At 47.5% G+C, this 18,502-nt stretch overlaps 1 protein-coding gene and 1 long non-coding RNA gene across 6 annotated transcripts in view; one reads left to right on the top strand and one right to left on the bottom strand.

Moving 5' to 3' along the window:
• Window positions 1-18,502, top strand: part of LOC102689596 (microtubule-associated serine/threonine-protein kinase 1) — a 69,997-nt gene that overhangs the window by 45,522 nt on the left and 5,973 nt on the right. For all 5 annotated transcript variants that reach the window (XM_069195830.1, XM_069195831.1, XM_015349173.2 and 2 more), the window contains 15 exons: window positions 1,806-1,882; window positions 2,839-3,047; window positions 4,363-4,501; window positions 5,222-5,354; window positions 7,348-7,513; window positions 8,760-8,861; window positions 9,631-9,753; window positions 10,429-10,538; window positions 11,312-11,472; window positions 13,021-13,274; window positions 14,251-14,457; window positions 15,081-15,310; window positions 16,431-16,553; window positions 16,980-17,116; window positions 17,763-17,953. In XM_069195830.1, the coding sequence (XP_069051931.1) occupies window positions 1,806-1,882; window positions 2,839-3,047; window positions 4,363-4,501; window positions 5,222-5,354; window positions 7,348-7,513; window positions 8,760-8,861; window positions 9,631-9,753; window positions 10,429-10,538; window positions 11,312-11,472; window positions 13,021-13,274; window positions 14,251-14,457; window positions 15,081-15,310; window positions 16,431-16,553; window positions 16,980-17,116; window positions 17,763-17,953 (2,362 nt within the window). The remainder of the gene's footprint in view (window positions 1-1,805; window positions 1,883-2,838; window positions 3,048-4,362; window positions 4,502-5,221; window positions 5,355-7,347; window positions 7,514-8,759; window positions 8,862-9,630; window positions 9,754-10,428; window positions 10,539-11,311; window positions 11,473-13,020; window positions 13,275-14,250; window positions 14,458-15,080; window positions 15,311-16,430; window positions 16,554-16,979; window positions 17,117-17,762; window positions 17,954-18,502) is intronic.
• On the bottom strand, window positions 3,319-16,413 carry LOC107077605 (uncharacterized). Its single transcript, XR_011191122.1, has 3 exons — window positions 16,268-16,413; window positions 8,131-8,209; window positions 3,319-3,736 (listed from the first exon to the last, which is right to left on the bottom strand). It is a non-coding gene; the product is annotated as an uncharacterized lncRNA (long non-coding RNA).

The raw sequence follows: 18,502 nt of genomic DNA, 5'->3' as shown, positions 1-18,502 counted from the left end.
GAAAACACCAATGCTGCCAGATCTTGTAGTCCTGCCTCATACATCAGTGTAGGGCCTGATGCAGATGCTCCTCCAGAAAGCTGACATTTATATTCCTAGGAGGGGCAGGTGAAGCTGTTTGATTTACACCAGTACAGTTCTGAGTAAGAGCAGCTAGAAACTCGTTAGTGCTGGCCAGTAACATACACCTGTACTAAAAGCAGTCTGCTTCTGAATCTGAACAAGTGATAGGTTTATTCCATGCTGAAACGAGAAGAAAGAAAACACAACGTTTCGGCCGTGGAGCCTTCTTCAGGTGTGAGAAAGACAGGGCAATAAGCAAAGGTAATGTAGTGGGAGAACAAAGGCTGTGAGAGAGGAGGAGTGAGAGGCGGGAGCAGGGGACAGAAAGAGAGGCCAATCAGGAGGTGTGAAGTCAGGATAGCTGAAGAGAAGTGTGAAATGAAACCTACAATGAATAGAGAGAATTTAGAAGAAAAGTAGTCTGTCATTAAGAGAAGGGGGAAGGTGTGATCCTAGCTGCAGGATAATTTTGGTTTCTGTAGTCTTTCTGATGTATGAGTTCGGAAAACCGTCTTTGAGAACACAGACGGAGAGATTACAGTGGTCGTGGCCGTCAGAGGTGAAATGAGAAACAATGGGCTTGGAGAGACCTTAAATCTTCACAGCCCTGACGTGTTCTCTGAAGCGGTCTCAGAGTCTCCTTCCTGTTTCCCCAATGTAGATGGCTGGGCATTTCCTGCAAGAGATACAGTAAATAAGGTTGCTGGAGGTGCAAGATGCTGTCTGGGTGATCCGGAATTGTCCTGAGGGGCCTTGAATGAGTGTGGTGTTAGATGTGTACATGTAGGTGATACAGCGAGCTCTGTTGCAAGCGAAAGTGCATGGTGGGCATGGTTGCTTAGGGTGGTCAAGGGACCTGTGAACAAGAAGGTTACGCAGATTAGGTGGTCGGCGATATGAGATGATGGGGCGGTCAGAACAGAGGGCCCCAATGGAGGGATCATCCTGTAGGATGGAAACGTTGTGGTTAATAGTCCTGGGGATAGGAAGTGTGTTGGGGTGGTAGGGAAGCACCAAAGGAATGCGGTTGTTACGGCGGGAGTTCCTGATTGAGTTGATGTCCGAGGGGTGTTTTTGGCTCAGGCAAAGGCCTTGTCAATAACACTGCTAGGGTATCCTCTGTTGATGAAAAAGGAGTACATTTTGAGGGCTTGGTTCTGGATCTTGCTTCTGAATCTGTCATGTTCCTCCGATGATCTCAAAGATACAATGTGCGTGCCACAAGCCTTTCAACGCCTGGTGACTCACATTGTTAGGGCTGCAAAGGAGGTGGCGTGAGAGCGGGCAGTGATTTCTCAGCTTTGCACGAGGCGACACAAACTGATGCGCTACCTCACTCGTGAGGTTATGGCAAATCTCTTCTGCGAACGGGCTGAGAACATTCACACGCTGACAGAGCACGCTGCTCCCCAGTACAATTCAGAAAAAATGATTCATGCATGTGAAAATCATCTAGTCCAACAGGATATATCCCTTTGTCAGGTTCTGTTTTTGATATATTTGCAAGTTGATCATGATATGAGATGCTGAAAATGTGGCACTTGACTGCCTAATATTGTTTTAGGCATAAACCTTTAAGGAATTATAATTCCTGAAAAGTTCTTCTCGGGGATTTTGCAGTGTCGGTTATCAGACTGAAACACACTATAGCTGCCTAGTCTGCTAGCCATCTGTCTGTTTGCATAGGTTTCCTCCTCGGTCACGCAGTTTGTAAACCCCTCTGTCATGTTTCTGTTCCAAAGGGGAAAGTGAAAGCCAAGAAGCCGCCCAATGAGACAGACTTTCAGACCATCAAGCTCATCAGCAATGGGGCGTACGGGTGAGTCGACAGCTCCTCTATCAAGCCTCCTCTCACAGGTGACTCAGCACACAGAGCATGACTGGGCAGTTTAGTCCATATGCCACCTTCCCCTGCAGTTTCGGCCAAGAGCCACCTCCGGTTGGTAGATAAAAATCCTCTACATCTATCTGCTAGATAATTACTGCATCCTCTTAAATTAACTTTCAGAAGTGGATGCAGAAAAACAATAGCAAACATTTACGTTTAGTTGACATGGAGACTTTTATTTGATAAAAAAGAAGGTCGGGAGGGTGGGCTACATGGTTGAGCAGTGGTGAGCATTGCTGCCTTGCCGCCCCTGTGCCCTGGGTTCAATTGCAGACCCTGGGGTGCTGTCTGTGTGGAGTTTGCATGTTCTCCCTGTGTTCGCATGGGTTTCCTCCAGGTGCTACAGTTTCCTCCCACAGTCATACTGGTAGGTTAATTGACTGCTGTGATAGGCTGGCCTCCCATCCTGGGGGTGCCCTGCCTTGCACTCATTGCATGCTGGGATAGACTCCAGCTTCCCCTGCTACCCTGAACTGGAAGAAGAGCTTAGAAAATGGATAGATAGCTGGAAGGAAGGAAGTCCGAGAGGACTCCAGTTTTTATGCATTGTGTAAAATGCTGTCTATTCCAGATATAGGGCTGCAGAAAAAGGGTGGAGGGGGGAACCAAGTTTTAGATTTTAGAAAGATGCATTTGTTTTCTTTGAGCATCCTCCATCAAGGGTTCAGGAAAGCCCTGACTCATCTGAATGCTAGTGAAATCTGAGAGAGTGGCATCGCACTGTCTCGAGTCCCACAGGGCCTGCAGCTCTGCGCTGCTCACTGCTTGCACAGACAGTTCGCCTGCTAGGAGCAGAGTGCTTGACACAGACTGCAGCACCGAGCACCCTCTCTACCCGTGTGACTGTCTGCCCGCTGGGCTCATCTGCTCTCTGCCCGCCCCCCCAGCGCGGTGTACCTCGTGCGCCACAGGGAGACCCGGCAGCGCTTCGCCATGAAGAAGATCAACAAGCAGAACCTGATCCTGCGCAACCAGATCCAGCAGGCCTTCGTGGAGCGGGACATCCTGACCTTCGCCGAGAACCCCTTCGTGGTCAGCATGTTCTGCTCCTTCGAGACGCGCCGCCACCTGTGCATGGTCATGGAGTACGTGGAGGGTAAGAGGAGCAGAATCCGGGGCACTCTGGACTGGGGGGAGGGGTCTGTGTGTAGAGAACGTGAGGAGTCACAGCGCAGTTCAGCAAAGTTGAAATGAGTTTTAATTTGCAAGGAAAAAGGCCATTTTCATGAGAACACACAATGGTGCTCTGAATCCAAGCTTTCAGGATGTTTAATAGTCTGTGTACAGCTCCAGTCGCCCTCTGTTATAACCACAAATGGGTGTTTAGACATACAGACAAGATAAGATCACTTTATTAGACATATACAATACAATTTCTTGCATTAGGATTTTTTCTTGCATTGTCTTTTCACATACCCCAGCTTGCTCTCCATGAGACACATAGACAGGGAGAGAAGCTTGGGGTCAGAGCACAGGGTCAGCCATTTATACGGCGCCCTTAGAGGAACTGGGGTTAAGGGCCTTGCTCAGGGGCCCAACGGAGTAGGATTCCTCTACCAGCCACAGGATACGAACCAGCAACCTTCCAGCCACAGGTGCAGATCCTTAGCCACAGTGCCACCACTCTACCCAATGCATTAGAGATATTTCCACACAGGGTACAATGGCTGTGTCTTATAAGGTTATCATCGCATATCGGTTATTCCTAAAATGTCACACAGTCAGGCCAGGTCAGAAACGAAGCCAGGTCGGGTCAAGTCCTGCAGATGTGGTCTGCTTTATGATCTAGAAAGAAAAAGTAGGGGAAAAGAAGTTATGTTGCAAATGACGAGCAAGAATTATTTCAAATTCTAGAGCAGTGATCCTGGCTCTTGTTTTGGTAGCAAAGGATCAAGTAGGGGTTAATTCCATGCTGAAAAGTAGAAAGGAGAAACACAGCGTCTCAGCCTGAAGGTTCAACAGCCTGAACAGATGAGATGTTGTTTTCTCTATCTACTTTTCAGGTTGGAATTAACCTCTACTTGATCCTAATTGAATCAATTATTTGTCTAATTGGCCTTAAATTGTCAAAGTTCCCAAGTCTTTAGCCTCTAGAAACCCCAAAGGCCCTCTGTCACTTCACAGGATCAAGAGTGTCAGTGGAACCAAGGTTGCAGCATTGCAGTTTCCACAGGGGAACATTTCTTTGTTGCAGTCATTACAATTTGATTTCCACAACATCGCAGGAGTCAATATATGTTTCTGTAAACCATTAGAAAACCAGTTTCTATAAACCGACAGAAGACAGTAGTGATATTTGAAGTGCTTTGGACACGTCGCTGGGGCCTGTAAGTCCAATGTGTTTGTGACCCCAACCCATTGTGGTGCGACGTCCCTCTGAACCCCCCTTTGCATTTCTGTGGGTCCCACAGGTGGAGACTGTGCCACCCTGCTAAAGAACATCGGTGCCCTGCCTGTGGAGATGGCACGCATGTACTTTGCAGAGACGGTGCTGGCACTGGAGTACCTGCACAACTACGGCATCGTTCACCGGGACCTCAAACCTGACAAGTAAGAACAGCAGACATGAGGCCATTAGGATCCTCTAGCTCCCCTTTGGTAGTTAATAGCTAATTGATCCAATTCATCCTGCCATTTCTTGAAGCAAGCCAGGGAACCAGCTTCAACAAAGTGTGCTTGTTCCACACTCCCACCACCATTTGTGTAATGATGCGCTTCCTGTTCTTGGTTTTAAATGCACTCCTAGTCAAGACAAACCTCTTAAATTCAGGGACAAAGGCACAGAGACAGAGAGCATGGTGCTTCATCCTTGTAGGCTGTTGTTTAAAGGGGAGTGAAATAGCAGAATGGTGCTGGGTGGCGATTTTTTTAGAAGGGCTGGGCTGCCACAATCAGTCTGTCATCTTCTACGTCACGGGAGACCGGCCCTGATCCTGGAAAGCTGCGATCAATCAAGGTGAAGCAAGTGCAGATGTTCAAGGTGATCCTTCAAGAGTGCTAGAGCATCGTTCACTAGGACTGTTGTTCATCCTTAGTTTAAAGACTCATCCCTTCTTCCCCCAAAACACCAGACGACGGGAAGGATCATGAAGGCTTCATTACTGAGCGTGATCATGTTCACTGTTCACAGAATGTGACATACTGCAAAACAGATGGCTTCTCTTTTGACTTAGACAAGTTCTTCCTGGCTTGCCTAAAGAAATCCGCTCATCTCCGGACATTCCTGGGATTCCCCACGGATCTCCCTCACTTTGTGCTGCTCTCCCTCAGCCTGCTCATCACCTCCATGGGGCACATCAAGCTGACCGACTTCGGGCTGTCCAAGATGGGCCTGATGAGCATGACCACCAACCTGTACGAGGGCCACATCGAGAAGGACGCCCGCGAGTTCCTGGACAAGCAGGTAGGAGTATCCCGCAGGAATGCTGCCAGGTCTTTCCAGCGTCCCAATCTTTCCATCACCAGTGCGGTTTATTCGTGCTCCTTTCATGTGAACATTCCTACCGTTGCCTTCCGTCCGAGATGTAGAACAATAATCAGAACTGAAAGAACTGAATGCAGAAGTTGCTTCTTATTTCCATATGGATTTGCAGCACCAGTCCCAAAGCAGTGTCTGATTAACGCACTCTTTCATCCCATCTCCTTCATCTGGAGCACTGAATCACTTAATTGTGTTCCACATAAATTATTTCGAATGTTTCAGCTCTTGAAGTGAATGATTTTCCCCTGGTTATAGCTAGTAATCTGGTTCAACAGTAGAACCCAGTTTGGAAAAATCGGCATTTGTTTTACCCTGTGTGAGGGGAGAATGTGTACGACATGAAAATTCAGCATTGCAGGAGTTAACGTCTCAAATTTGTTAACATAGTTAAGTATTTGCTCTCATCTCTTTTTTTTCTATTTATTATCTAGCCCATTGCCCCCCCCCCCCATCCTGGATGAGGAATTAATTTGCATGTTATGAATAAAAAAGACCCTTTTGCATCTATCAGATCATAATTAAGAGAGATGGGTTTTGGTTTTTTCACAAGCTTTGACATCGTCTCCAGAGGTCTTCCAGCCTACATTCGAAATGAGTTGCTCAGATAACAAGAATCTAACTGAAACCTTTTTGCTGTTGCCTGTATTAGGTTTGAGAGTGATGTATCCCTGTGCTGTGTTGCACTACGACCTGCTTATTCCATCCTGAAGGGCTCATTGCTGTCACAGTGGAGCTCCTCTAGTCTTTACTGGAATGCTTCAACATACCCTTGCTGACCTGTAGTCCAACTGAATATAGATTATTTTATATTTATAAGTGCACTTTGTGTCTGTTGATGATATGCAGTACACTGTATTTTAACTGATAAACTAGCCAAGAACACTGGGTGTTCGGTAGGTATGCATAGACTCTTGAATATTGTTCAGTACACTGTGTTTATTTTAATGGTTTAGAAACTCTCCTGCATAGCTAATGATGACATATAGACAGCCCTGTATCATCATAATAATGGTATACAGACTCTCCTTTGTCAGAAAAATATCACATGGTCATATGCTGTTTTGATAGGGATAACAGACAAACTTATATTGATAGTGATGAACTATAAAGACATCTAATATTAATAATGATGGAATGCTAACCTGTATTACTAATAATGGCATATAGACTCCCTTAAAACCCTAAAAGCACCATATTCCATCCTGTGACAACTGATCCTTGAAACAAAGGTTCCCCCGCATTTCTAATGATGCTGTACAAAACTCACATATACTGTATTCCCATTATAAAGTCCTCTATATTCCTCATGATGCTATATAAACTCCTCTATATTCTCAATGTTGCTGCATAAACTCCTCTATATCCCCAGTGATGCTGTATAAACTCCTCTATATTCCCAGCGATGTCCTCTATATTCCCAGTGTTGCCGTATGAACTCCTCTATATTCCCAGCGATGTCTTCTATATTTCCAGCGATTCAATATAAACTCCAATGTATTCCCAGAGATGCTGTATGAACTCCTCTATATTCCCAGCGATGCCGTATGAACTCCTCTATATTCCCAGCGATGCCGTATGAACTCCTCTATATTCCCAGCGATGCCGTGTGAACTCCTCTATATTCCCAGCGATGCCGTGTGAACTCCTCTATATTCCCAGCGATGCCGTATGAACTCCTCTATATTCCCAGCGATGCCGTGTGAACTCCTCTATATTCCCAGCGATGTCCTCTATATTCCCAGCGATGTCCTCTATATTCCCAGCGATGCCGTGTGAACTCCTCTATATTCCCAGCGATGCCGTGTGAACTCCTCTATATTCCCAGCGATGCCGTATGAACTCCTCTATATTCCCAGCGATGCCGTATGAACTCCCGCTCTCTCAGACTCGCTCTCCCTGGCGCCTGTGCCCTCAGGTGTGCGGGACCCCCGAGTACATTGCCCCGGAAGTGATCCTGCGGCAGGGCTACGGCAAGCCGGTGGACTGGTGGGCCATGGGGATCATCCTGTACGAGTTCCTGGTGGGCTGCGTGCCCTTCTTCGGAGACACCCCCGAGGAGCTCTTCGGCCAGGTCATCAGTGGTGAGCCCCCCGGGCGGGCGGCGGGCAGTGGGCAGAGGGCAGCGGGCAGCGACAAGCGAGAGGGCACAGGAGGAGGATTTTAGCATCCTCAGAGGCAGGGGTTGCAAGCATCGTAGTGGTACATGTTAAACAGGACCTGTGGGCATGTCTGCACACAGGCTCCTCCTCGGCTGTTACTTGTCGTGTGTAAGTAAGCTTTGTCTCCATGTCAGCGTACATCAGGCTCTGGTAAGAGGCTTTCGTTATTTCTTCAAAACGCCCTGTAGGAAAGAAGAAATGTTCTCCTGTCTTGAGGAAAGGGACAGAGGGATTGCGTGGGCCTGATATGTCTCATGAAGGTTTACCGTGCTGCACTGTGATAAAGCAGAAAAACTTTGTGAGGGCAAGTTGGATGCATGAAGAGGAAAAGAAGCTGCAGGGAGCGATGATAAGGGATAAATAACCTAGTGGAGGTGTGAAACTGAAATTGCAAGAGCTGCATACATTTGTGATGGTAAACTTTTCGAGCCATAATAGCTCACATTTGTAAGGTGCTATTCATCTCAAAGGATCCCAGAGTGATTCACATATAGGAGAGCATACACTTTACAGTGTGTACCTCTTAAGTGCAGCCTCACCTGGGCAACACAGGGCCATTCTGCACCATCTGCCCCACCTGGGTGACACACAGCGGCCACTCTGCACCAGCAGCCCCACCTGAGAGACACACAGCAGTTATTATTCAACCAGCAGTCCCACTGCACAGCAGGTCAGGCAGAGGAGTGAGAAACTGCAACACATGTTGAATGAAGTGGGAAGTTAAGGGAGGCCAGATTTTACTTGTGGCATTTAACCAAGAAAGGGGAATTTAACCAAGACACAGCTACTCTTACGAACACCAGCCAGGACCTCAGCTTAAAATCAAAATTTTGCTCCTACAGCAAAATGTTCCTGGTCATTATTTGGGACTACTGGTATGGAAATTGTGGTCCAGGGAGAAGAGCACCACCTTCCCTCTGGATCAGAACTAGCAACACCATTCAGAGCAGAACCTGGCTTTCATTAGAGGCCTGTCTGAGTACTAACCGGCCCTAACTCTGCTTAACTTCCGAGATCAGATAGATCAGATCAGGCTAAGGGGTGGAGGAATGATACCTGATTCTCTAGTGTAACCCACGATTCCCACTGGCTCTGAGAAGAAGCTCAACTGTGCCCTGTGTCTCTCTGCCTGGTCGCGTGTGTGTGTGCCCGTGGCTGTGCCTCCCAGATGAGATCGTGTGGCCAGAGGGTGATGAGGCCTTGCCAGGTGACGCCCAGAGTCTGATCTCTGCCCTCCTCCAGACCAACCCCCTGATGCGACTGGGCACAGGTATGGCAGCCTGCCAGGACACATGCAGCAGGACACCCATCTCAGGACAGTTGCAGCCACATGCCCAGGGACAGTAGGAGGCACTGTATGTGTTGACTTGATGCCAAAATTTATGTAACTTTATGTAAAGTCCATCTAAAGTTTAGATGTATTGATGGATTTATGATGATTGATTGATCATCAATCAATAACTCATGGATTAGATAAACAGATCCGATTTATTAAAGTGCATTAATTTAATTTAATCAGATAAGGTTTTGTTAATAATTGATGAAAAAGTTCACTCAGTTTAGTGAAATGCATTTGAATATATTGATGATTAAATAATTAAATATATTTCATTATTTGGAATGCATTAAAAATTAATCATGGCTTTCTTGACCATTGATGATTGAGGGATTTGTTCTCATCATGCTGATGCAGTCCAGTTCTCCCAGTACAGTGTTTAGCTCATTTCCGGCAGTATGTTAAGAGAAGGCACGCGTTTTGCACCTGACCATTATAGGAACAATTTAAAAATTGTAGCTCCATGGTGTTTTGCAAAAATACATAACCCCACCCCCCGTTTAAATATTGTGGTTTCTCTGCATATAGAGAAGGACTCTATAATGACAGAGTCCTTCTTGATCAAGCACGGTGGTTAGTTAAGGATTCTGCAGGTGGCAAGGCTATGTTAGTCCTTGATCTTTTAGCAAAGCACATTCAGATCCCCGCGGTTCCAGAAAAGGTTCTTTCACAACCAATTCGCTCTCTTCCACTCCCCTGCCAGGCGCAGCTTTCGAGGTGAAGCAGCACTCGTTCTTCAAGGACCTGGACTGGAACAGCCTGCTTCGACAGAAGGCCGAGTTCATCCCACACCTGGAGTCAGAGGAGGACACCAGCTACTTTGACAGTGAGTCTCCAGCGCTCAGCGCCCACTGGTGACAAGGAGGAGGTACTGCTGTTACGTAATGCCCGATGGGGCACCGCAGTCCTTTTCTGCAATGCTGGAACCCGTGGAACTGGGTTGGCTAATGCAATCAAAGCGCCTTGCTCAGGGATACAGCTGTGGCACACACGGTGCAGATTTGAACCCGCAACCCTCTAGTTATGCAGTAGTGCCTCTTCTGGTGCATGTACGTGATTTTAAAATAATGATTCTAATCAGACAGCACCACTGTCTATTCTTTTAAATCGGTCTGAATGGACAATGAACAGTAAAGCATCTTCCTACATCATTCATATTAGTACAAACTTGAAGAGGCACAAGCCAAAAATGGCTTAAAGATTAGGCCCCATCTGGACAAGACTGGAACAATAAAAAATCTGAGAAATGAGAGGAGGCCATACATCCCATTTAGCCCTTTTCACAGTTGGTAGGTATTTTATCCGCGGATCTCATCCAACTGCTTACTGAAAGAATCCAGAGTATCAGATTCCTATCAGACCCTGGATATAACAACATGGCCAGGTAGCTTGTTCCAGACTCCTACAACCCTTTGGGTAAAGATGTGTCTCTTGTTCTTAGTTTTAAATGCACTTTTTTTGTTCTGTAAGCTTGGTAAAACCTCTCCCTGACTATCTCCAGCTCGCTCGGAACGCTACCACCACATCAACTCGTACGAGGAGGACGATACCAACGACGACGAGCCCGTGGAGATCCGGCAGTTCTCCTCCTGCTCGCCGCGCTTCAGCAAGGTGGGTACAGCAGGGGGAGACCCCACCCTCAGGGCCTCTAGCTGTCCGGTGGGTCACTCCAGCTTATTGCTTATGAGCAGAATTCCCCGATCCTGGTCCTTATGTCAGTGGAAAAAGGTTCAGTGGGTTCACGCAATAGACCCTCTGCCCCCGGCTGCCCCCGACACAAGACAGCAAGTGCTTGGGAAGCAGCATCGGGAGCTGGGAGTGTGTATGTGTGTGTGGGGTGGGCTAACGAGGTTAACGAGGGGTCTACGGCATTGGCGCTGGTCCCTGACGAGGACACACTGGGCCTGCAGCACTGGGCCTGTTGATTTCAATATCAAAGGCCCTGGAGCCTCTGTAACATCCGAGAAGCAATTGTCTCTATTATTCCCTCTTTATCTTTCCCTCCTCTTTCAGCTCTTTTGTTCTGCTCCTTAATCGGCTTCTAGCACCCATTAATTAATTCGTTAGGGTCCTGTTAATTTACTGTCTGATCATCACAGTCCCTCTCTCCTTTTCTGGACTCCCTGGAGAGAGAGCAAAGGCTAACACAATGCAAAATAGTCACCCTGCATGGTCTTGAAGTGCATTTTAATACCGAAGAAGGAAATATAGGAAACCACAGCAAAGCAAAAGCCTGGCATAGCCATCTTTCAACGTACGGCAAAAAATAACTGAAATAATCCCATGCAAGTTTAACATGAGGGGTGTCTAAAGATAGATTTGTTAATTTGTTCTGTGTGTGTGTTGGTTTCTGGGTGTCTGTTTTTTGCTGGGGTGTGTCTCAGGTGTATAGCAGCATGGAGCACCTCTCCCAGCTGGAGCAGAAGCCCCCTGCCGTCACCAAAAGGGACCCCAAAACCCAGAAGGAGGACAAAGTGACCAAGAGAGAGAGCCTGGGCAGTTTTGGGATGCGGGACAAGAGCTGGAGGACAAGTTCTCCAGACATGTGAGTGAGCCTGAGCGGTAATATCTACAGACACACCTTGATCTTTAAAGTAATTGTCAGAGTCAAGAGTTACCTCTCCTGTTTGGAGTTGAGGTTGAGTTCTGTGACCCAGACATCTCTGATCTGAACCTGGGTCATGTCATTAGTTGACTGTGACCAGGATTCCCTAAAGAGTTAAAAAACAAATGGTGAGAGCCGCCAGAGTGGGGTGTCATGCAACTCCCATGCTGGGCAATTTCAGGCTTGCTGTGATGTCACAGAGAGACGTGCTGCTCTTCCAATCAGTGCGCACAGGGGAACTTGAAGTGGAATTTGCAGTGATGTCACAGAGAGACACGTTACTTCCCCAATACACATAAAGGGGCACTGCTCAGCAACTGTGTTGAGCACGCAAGCAGCAATGTACTGTAGCCAGCTAGGGACTCTGAGAAACGCACCTGTCCATCCAGACAGACAGCACGGGCCATGGTAGACTAGGAAACCAGGAAGAAAACAGTCCAAGTTCATGGTCAGTCTGACACAGAGGAGATATTCTCTCCTTTGAGAGAGTGGTCGGGGTCAGTGATGTGAGGCTCAGATCTGGGGAGAGCAAAGACCAATATCCTTGCCTGTCAAAGCAAGCCAGGGTACAGGTCAAGATATACACCATTGAGATGAAAAACCAAGAGGTAATCCGGCAATGAAGTAGTAACGAAGCAGAGGTCAGGATTCCTACAAAGAAATGCAGAGAAACAAAGCTAGGGAATCAAGTGAATATAATGCTCTAGAGGCTCAGACGATACTCCCCATAACTCCCTATCTCTGTCAGACCCAAGGTTTTATGTTCTGAACCTCCTGAAGCAGGCATCTTCAGGTGGTCCAGGTCTCTTGTCAATTGGTATCCACGGTAACTGGTCCTAAGTGATAGGCTGGAAGGTAATGTAATTGGCTGCTACTTCAATGCCAGCTTGCCCCTTCAATCATCAGCAAGGGTGAGCGTGACATCCTTTTTCTGCCCATGCAGATACAAGTGTCCTTTTTGGCAAAGCTTTTTTGTATACTGAGGGTTGACTTAAAAAGAGCCTGGCTGTGAGAGATCAGTTCGTATCTAATGGGAATTTTGATTAATCGCCAGTGGGAAGAGAAATAAGATAACCAGAATCTCCATGGATTTAAAGCGGGATAGCATTTTAAAGTTATGTAAAATAAGTGGTGCATATCACAAAACTTAAAGTCAACACTAAAATAATGCTCCACTTTTTTCTAGAAGTAAACAATTACGAGGTAAAGTTCTATCAACAGACAGTCTAGGTGTGGTATAATGAAAGATTATAGTTTTAAATCGAACACTGTTGTAGTAAATTAACAGCTCAACTGGAGCGCAAAACATTTTTGGAACATTTTTTGTTCCACTGGAGTGAACAAAAAAACAGTTGCCTCGTTTGCGTGCAGCTAGAAATTTTGAATTCGGATGAGCTTTTCAGAGATGTGAAAGTGATATAGTTGTGTTTTTGTTTATCTGAAATGAAAAATTCACCAGCTGTTTTTAAACTGTGTTGCTGCTGTCAGGAAGCGCTTCTCCTGCTCTGAATCCTCCTACACTGAGAGTGACTCCAGCCCCCCACTGGGGGCAAGACGCCGTTTCTCAGCCTTGATGGACACCCAACGCTTCGCCTCACCGCAAGAGGGGGACAGTGAGACACAGCAGCTCAAACAGGCCCAGAGCAGGCCTGCCCAGGAGGGAGGGGCTTCTACACCTACCAGCCAATCAGAGCCCAAACTGCTCAGAGAAGGCAATGGAGTGTCAGCTGCTGCCACCAATGGTAACAGAGAAAGAGAAAGAGTGATTTACTTTCATTACAAAAGAGAATACAGACAGTAATAATGATTATTTTGCTGTTTAGATGCGATATTTCCAACTTCCAATCGATAGCCATACTTTTCTTTTAGTTAGGCTCTTAATTGATTAATTGATGTAATTATTGGGTTAAATTAGTTATAATAATAATTGCTTTCACTTATATAGCGCTTTTCTGGACACTCCACTCAAAGCGCTTTACAGGTAATGGGGACTCCCCTCCACCAATGTGCAGCATCCACCTGGATGATGCGACGGCAGCCATAGTGCGCCAGAATGCTCACCACACATCAGCTATCAGTGGGGAGGAGAGCAGAGTAATGTAACCAATTCATAGAGGGGGATTATTGGGAGGCCATGATTGCTAAGAGCCAATGGGAAATTTGGCCAGGACGCCGGGGTTATACCCCTACTCTTTTCAAGAAACGCCCTGGGATTTTTAATGACCACAGAGAGTCAGGACCTCGGTTTTACATCTCATCCGAAGGACGGCGCCTGTTTACAGTATAGTGTCCCTGTCACTATACTGGGGCATTAGGACCCACATGGACTGCAGGGTGAGCACCCCCTGCTGGCCCCACTACCACCTCTTCCAGCAGCAACCTTAGTTTTTCCCAGGAGGTCTCCCATCCAGGTACTGACTAGGCTCAGACCACCTTAGCTTCAGTGGGCTGCCAGTTGTGAGCTGCAGGGTGATATGGCTGCTGGTTATAGTTACTATTTCATTGCCAATTTAAAGACTGATGAGTAAGAAATCCCTATGCAACCAGTGGACCTGTTGCAGAGGTAGAACAGCGTTAATCAAATGAATAAAGCCAATTAGGAATGAAGAGTTTGGGTGGAACGCCAGCCAAAAATCAGACCAGCACTCCTTCAGAAAGTGAAAGTGATACCTTTGATACCAGATTGACCTACAATAATTGCCCTCTCCGATTCCACAGATAAAGCCCCGAAGGCAGGTGACATGGCCACAGCCGGGAAGGACACTACAGATCCCTCGTCCCCCCGTGCCACCAGCGACCTGGTCCTCCGGCGGGCACGGCACCAGCAGCTCTCGGGTGATGCAGCTGAGAAGCGCAGCTCACGCCCAGGAAACAAAGTCATCAAGTCAGCCTCCGCCACCGCCCTGTCTGTCATCATCCCTGCAGGTACACCCCCAAACCACTAGGGGGAGCTAAAGAAATGGCTGTCCCTCCTTTAGACATGTGACTCACATGATTTGGGCTGCTTTAGAATGAAGCTTTCTGGGGAATGCGGTCCAGACAAGGCTGCCATCTTGTCTGAACCTGCTATGCGCTTATAGTAGATACACAATATATCCTGAAACAGAGCAGCTTAAATACATCGGCTAATGTTAGTAAGGATCAAACCCAAAAGAATCGACATCTACAAAATATCTACAGCAAAACAATTTCTACATATTTAGGGCAAAGTCATGGCCTCTTAATAATCCCCATCTATGAATTGGCTTCATTACTCTGCTCTCCTCCCCACTGACAGCTAGTGTGTGGGGAGCGTTCTGGGGCACTGTGGCTGCTTTCACATCATCCAGGTGGGGCTGCATTAGTTATCAAAGTCACAGAATGTAATATAATTGATTCCTGGCCAATTCCCAGCCCACCTGTCATCTCAACCCCAGGCCCTGGCAGGTGTTTCATGGGTTGATCCACAGTTTCCGAAGAGATTTTGGAGAGCAGTGAATGTTGGTTGGGTTGTCATGTCCGCTCCTGTTTTAAGCTGGCGAGGGCGTTGTTTTTTCGTGTGTCGACAGTGGAGCAGCACGCGGGATCCCCTCTGGCCAGCCCCATGTCCCCTCGCTCGCTCTCCTCCAACCCCTCGTCCCGGGACTCCTCCCCCAGCCGCGACTACTGCCCGGCCGTCACCAGCCTGCGCTCGCCCATCACCATCCACCGCTCCGGCAAGAAGTACGGCTTCACGCTGCGCGCCATCCGCGTCTACATGGGCGACAGCGACGTCTACAGCGTGCACCACATCGTCTGGGTGAGGGGGCGGGGCCGGGCGCCGCGGAAACGGGAGGCGTGTGTGACGCATGTGACTCGCGTCCCTGCTTGCAGCTGGCTAGCACAGGGAGAACCGGAGCAACATTGGAAGACAAAATAAGAACGACCGAGTGATGTGAATTTGCGAGCCCCAGGAAGAGCTACTGTATCGGCATGTTTTCTGTGGTGCTGTCACAGCCACCGTGTGATGTTAACACAACACCGCTGCACTGGTCCAGGGCGGTTTTGGTCTAACGTGCTGGCAATGTGTCTGAGTTCTCCTAAGGGATGGCTTCCGCAAACAGATCCACAATATGACTCCCTCAAAACCAAATCCAGTATTTTGTACATCACGAGCTTTCACATCCACACCCGGAAAAGTTTTGTAAGTTAATCTTGAGCTAGCCACATCACCGCCTCCAGTTTTGAAGAGCTGATTGCATCATCAACAAATGTGCAAATTGGGTCTGCAGGGCAACCAGCGCTATTCAAATTCAAGCTGGGCAAACAGTTAAAATTCATTGCTAAGCTCATATGCTTATGCGATTGTGTTGTTGTGTTAAAGACAAAAAACATTGTTCTCTTTGAAGACTCCTCAAATCCTCAGCTCGTAAGATCTCAGGGGCTAAAGAAAGTCTGGGTCTCTTTGCTGCTTGAGTGGGATGCATATAAGGAACATCTGGTTAAAATTAAAGATGGTAGATGAGTGAGTTCCTTTGTCCTTCTATTATTCTATTATTCCACTCACAGCAGATCCAAAATAATATAATAGATATTTTTGAGAGTAAGAAAATCAAGTAAAGCAACCCCAAATGTTCTAGCTCAAGATATTTGCAGGATATTCCCCAAACCTGGCCTGCCAGGACAGCTACACTGGGAAGCTTGTTCTATCACAAGGAGACTGTGCACCAATTAGCCAGTAGCAACCAAGCAAGCTGGATACAGCAAATGATCTTACCTCACTTCTTTTTTACATTCTTACGCTCCTGAAATTTGCCAGTGGCCCACAATTTGCACGCCGATACTCCAGACCATGTTCAAAGCCAAGAACCCACTATGCTGCTTGCAAACTTGTACTAGTTCTCTGTCCCTGACACTTGTCTCCTCTCGACCAATCACAGCACGTGGAGGAAGGAGGTCCCGCCCAGGAGGCAGGGCTCTGTGCCGGTGACCTCATTACTCACGTCAATGGGGAGTCTGTCCACGGATTGGTCCATACAGAAGTGGTGGAGCTCATTCTGAAGGTCAGTCTCAGGGATGGGAGCAGGTAGCAGAGAAGGTGCCTAGAGACCATTTCAAAATAACATCTCCTTTCTGTTGCTCTTAGGCAGTGTACTTTGCTTTGGGCTAAGAGCTAATTTAGACACAGCTATTGGGACATGCGCACAGATCAGGTACCTAGAAAGCTGTAGTCTTGAGAGGGCTCCATTTCTTTATTGTGACCTGCCTTGAGATGCTGTGTCACGAAAGGCAATGTATACAAATGATCATTTGTTTTGTCATCTCTGGTAAACAATCTGAAAAAGGTGTGAGTGTTTGAGCAGTTAATTAGGTAATTAGCCCCCTTCAGTGAGTAAAATTAAAGCTCTTAAAACATTGGCCTGGATCTGCTGTGGATCTTATGTTCCCTGCCCCTGTTGTAAGCCCTGCTGTGCTGTGCCCCCCCTCAGAGTGGTAACAAGGTGATCGTCACCACCACGCCCTTCGAGAACACCTCCATCAAGATTGGGCCGGCCCGCAAGTCCAGCTACAAGTCCAAGATGGCTCGCCGCAACAAGAAGACAGTGCCCAAAGAGGGCCAGGAGAGGTAAAGTTTGCCATTCCCCAATCTTAATCAATTTTAGCAATGTTATTATAGCTGAAGCACCCTGGCTAGCCTTGTTGGTAGAGCTCGAGACTCATAATCTCAGGGTAGTGGGTTCGTGTCCCATGTTGGGCGCCAGGTCCTCCATGTTGGGCACACGGCTAAAAACCCTGTCCTGTACAAACCCCTCGCAGTGTGGGGGTCTTCGGTTCAATTACGGACTTGGCGTGAGTTTGTCTGTTCTCCTCATGTTCACGTGAGTTTCTGCTGGGTGATCCACTTTCTTCCCATAGTCCAAAGGCATGCTGGTAGGTTAATTGGCTTCTGGAAAAACTGGCCCTGGTGTGAGTGTGTGTGTGCGTGCTCTGGGATGAACTAGAGTCCAGGATGTACCCTGCTTTGCGCCTGTTACTTGCTGGGATAGTCTCCAGCTTCCCTGTGACCCTGAATTGGATAAAGCAGTTAGAAAATGGATGGATGACAGCATAAACCAACATCTGGTATCACCAACAGGTTTTGCATGATCAATTTGGTCTACTAATCAAAGCACATGGATTTAGTTAAACCTGTTTCCTGTTATTGTACCTTATTTCTGCGGTTGCTTTGACTGCACACTTCAATCTCTGCTTCTGGCTTTCTTCCTGGGCAGCACCAAGAAGCGCAGCTCCCTGTTCCGGAAGATCACTAAGCAGTCCAACTTGCTGCACACCAGCCGCAGCCTGTCCTCGCTCAACCGCTCCCTGTCGTCCAGCGACAGCCTCCCCGGCTCCCCCACGCACAGCCTATCTGCTCGCTCACCAACCCAGAGCTACCGGTCCACCCCGGACTCCTCATACCTCGGTAAGCCCCTCCTATTGACACACCCTATAACCCCTCTGCCCAATGAGGAGCTCCCATCTAACTTGAGACCACACCCATGTCTAATGACCCCCTCCCACAGCCACGCCCACTGGGGATACTGTAAGTCAGCCTGTACAGTGGCATCACTGACCAAAGTAAGCACTCCACCCAGAGTAGCTCTGTAAACCAGAGCAGAGCAGAGAAAACACTTTGCCATCAGATGTTACACTCCTTAAATTTTTATTTTATTTGACAAGGGATACAGCTGGAGGAAAATACATGTATTTAATGGTGTTCCTCAGGACCTGAAACCTTGGACCCCAGCAACAGGACAGGATCTTTGCTGTCAGCTTGTTAGAAGGATGGGAACTGTCTTGACCCCAACTTCAGTTTTGGGGTTGTAGTATCTCCCTGCCTCTGCTAATAGCAATTCCTGGAACTCGTTATTCTGGCTGAAATGTTGTCAGCCAGATCATGGACAGTATTACAGCATGATAAAGATGCATTGGTCTGAGTCATACTGTGCTAAAGTAAAAAGGTAATTAAAGT

This window comes from Lepisosteus oculatus, chromosome 11 (genome assembly GCF_040954835.1).
Source record: "Lepisosteus oculatus isolate fLepOcu1 chromosome 11, fLepOcu1.hap2, whole genome shotgun sequence".
Classification (NCBI taxonomy): Eukaryota; Metazoa; Chordata; class Actinopteri; order Semionotiformes; family Lepisosteidae; genus Lepisosteus; species Lepisosteus oculatus.
Note: the sequence above shows the minus strand (reverse complement) of the source record. Positions and strands in the feature narration are given on the sequence as shown.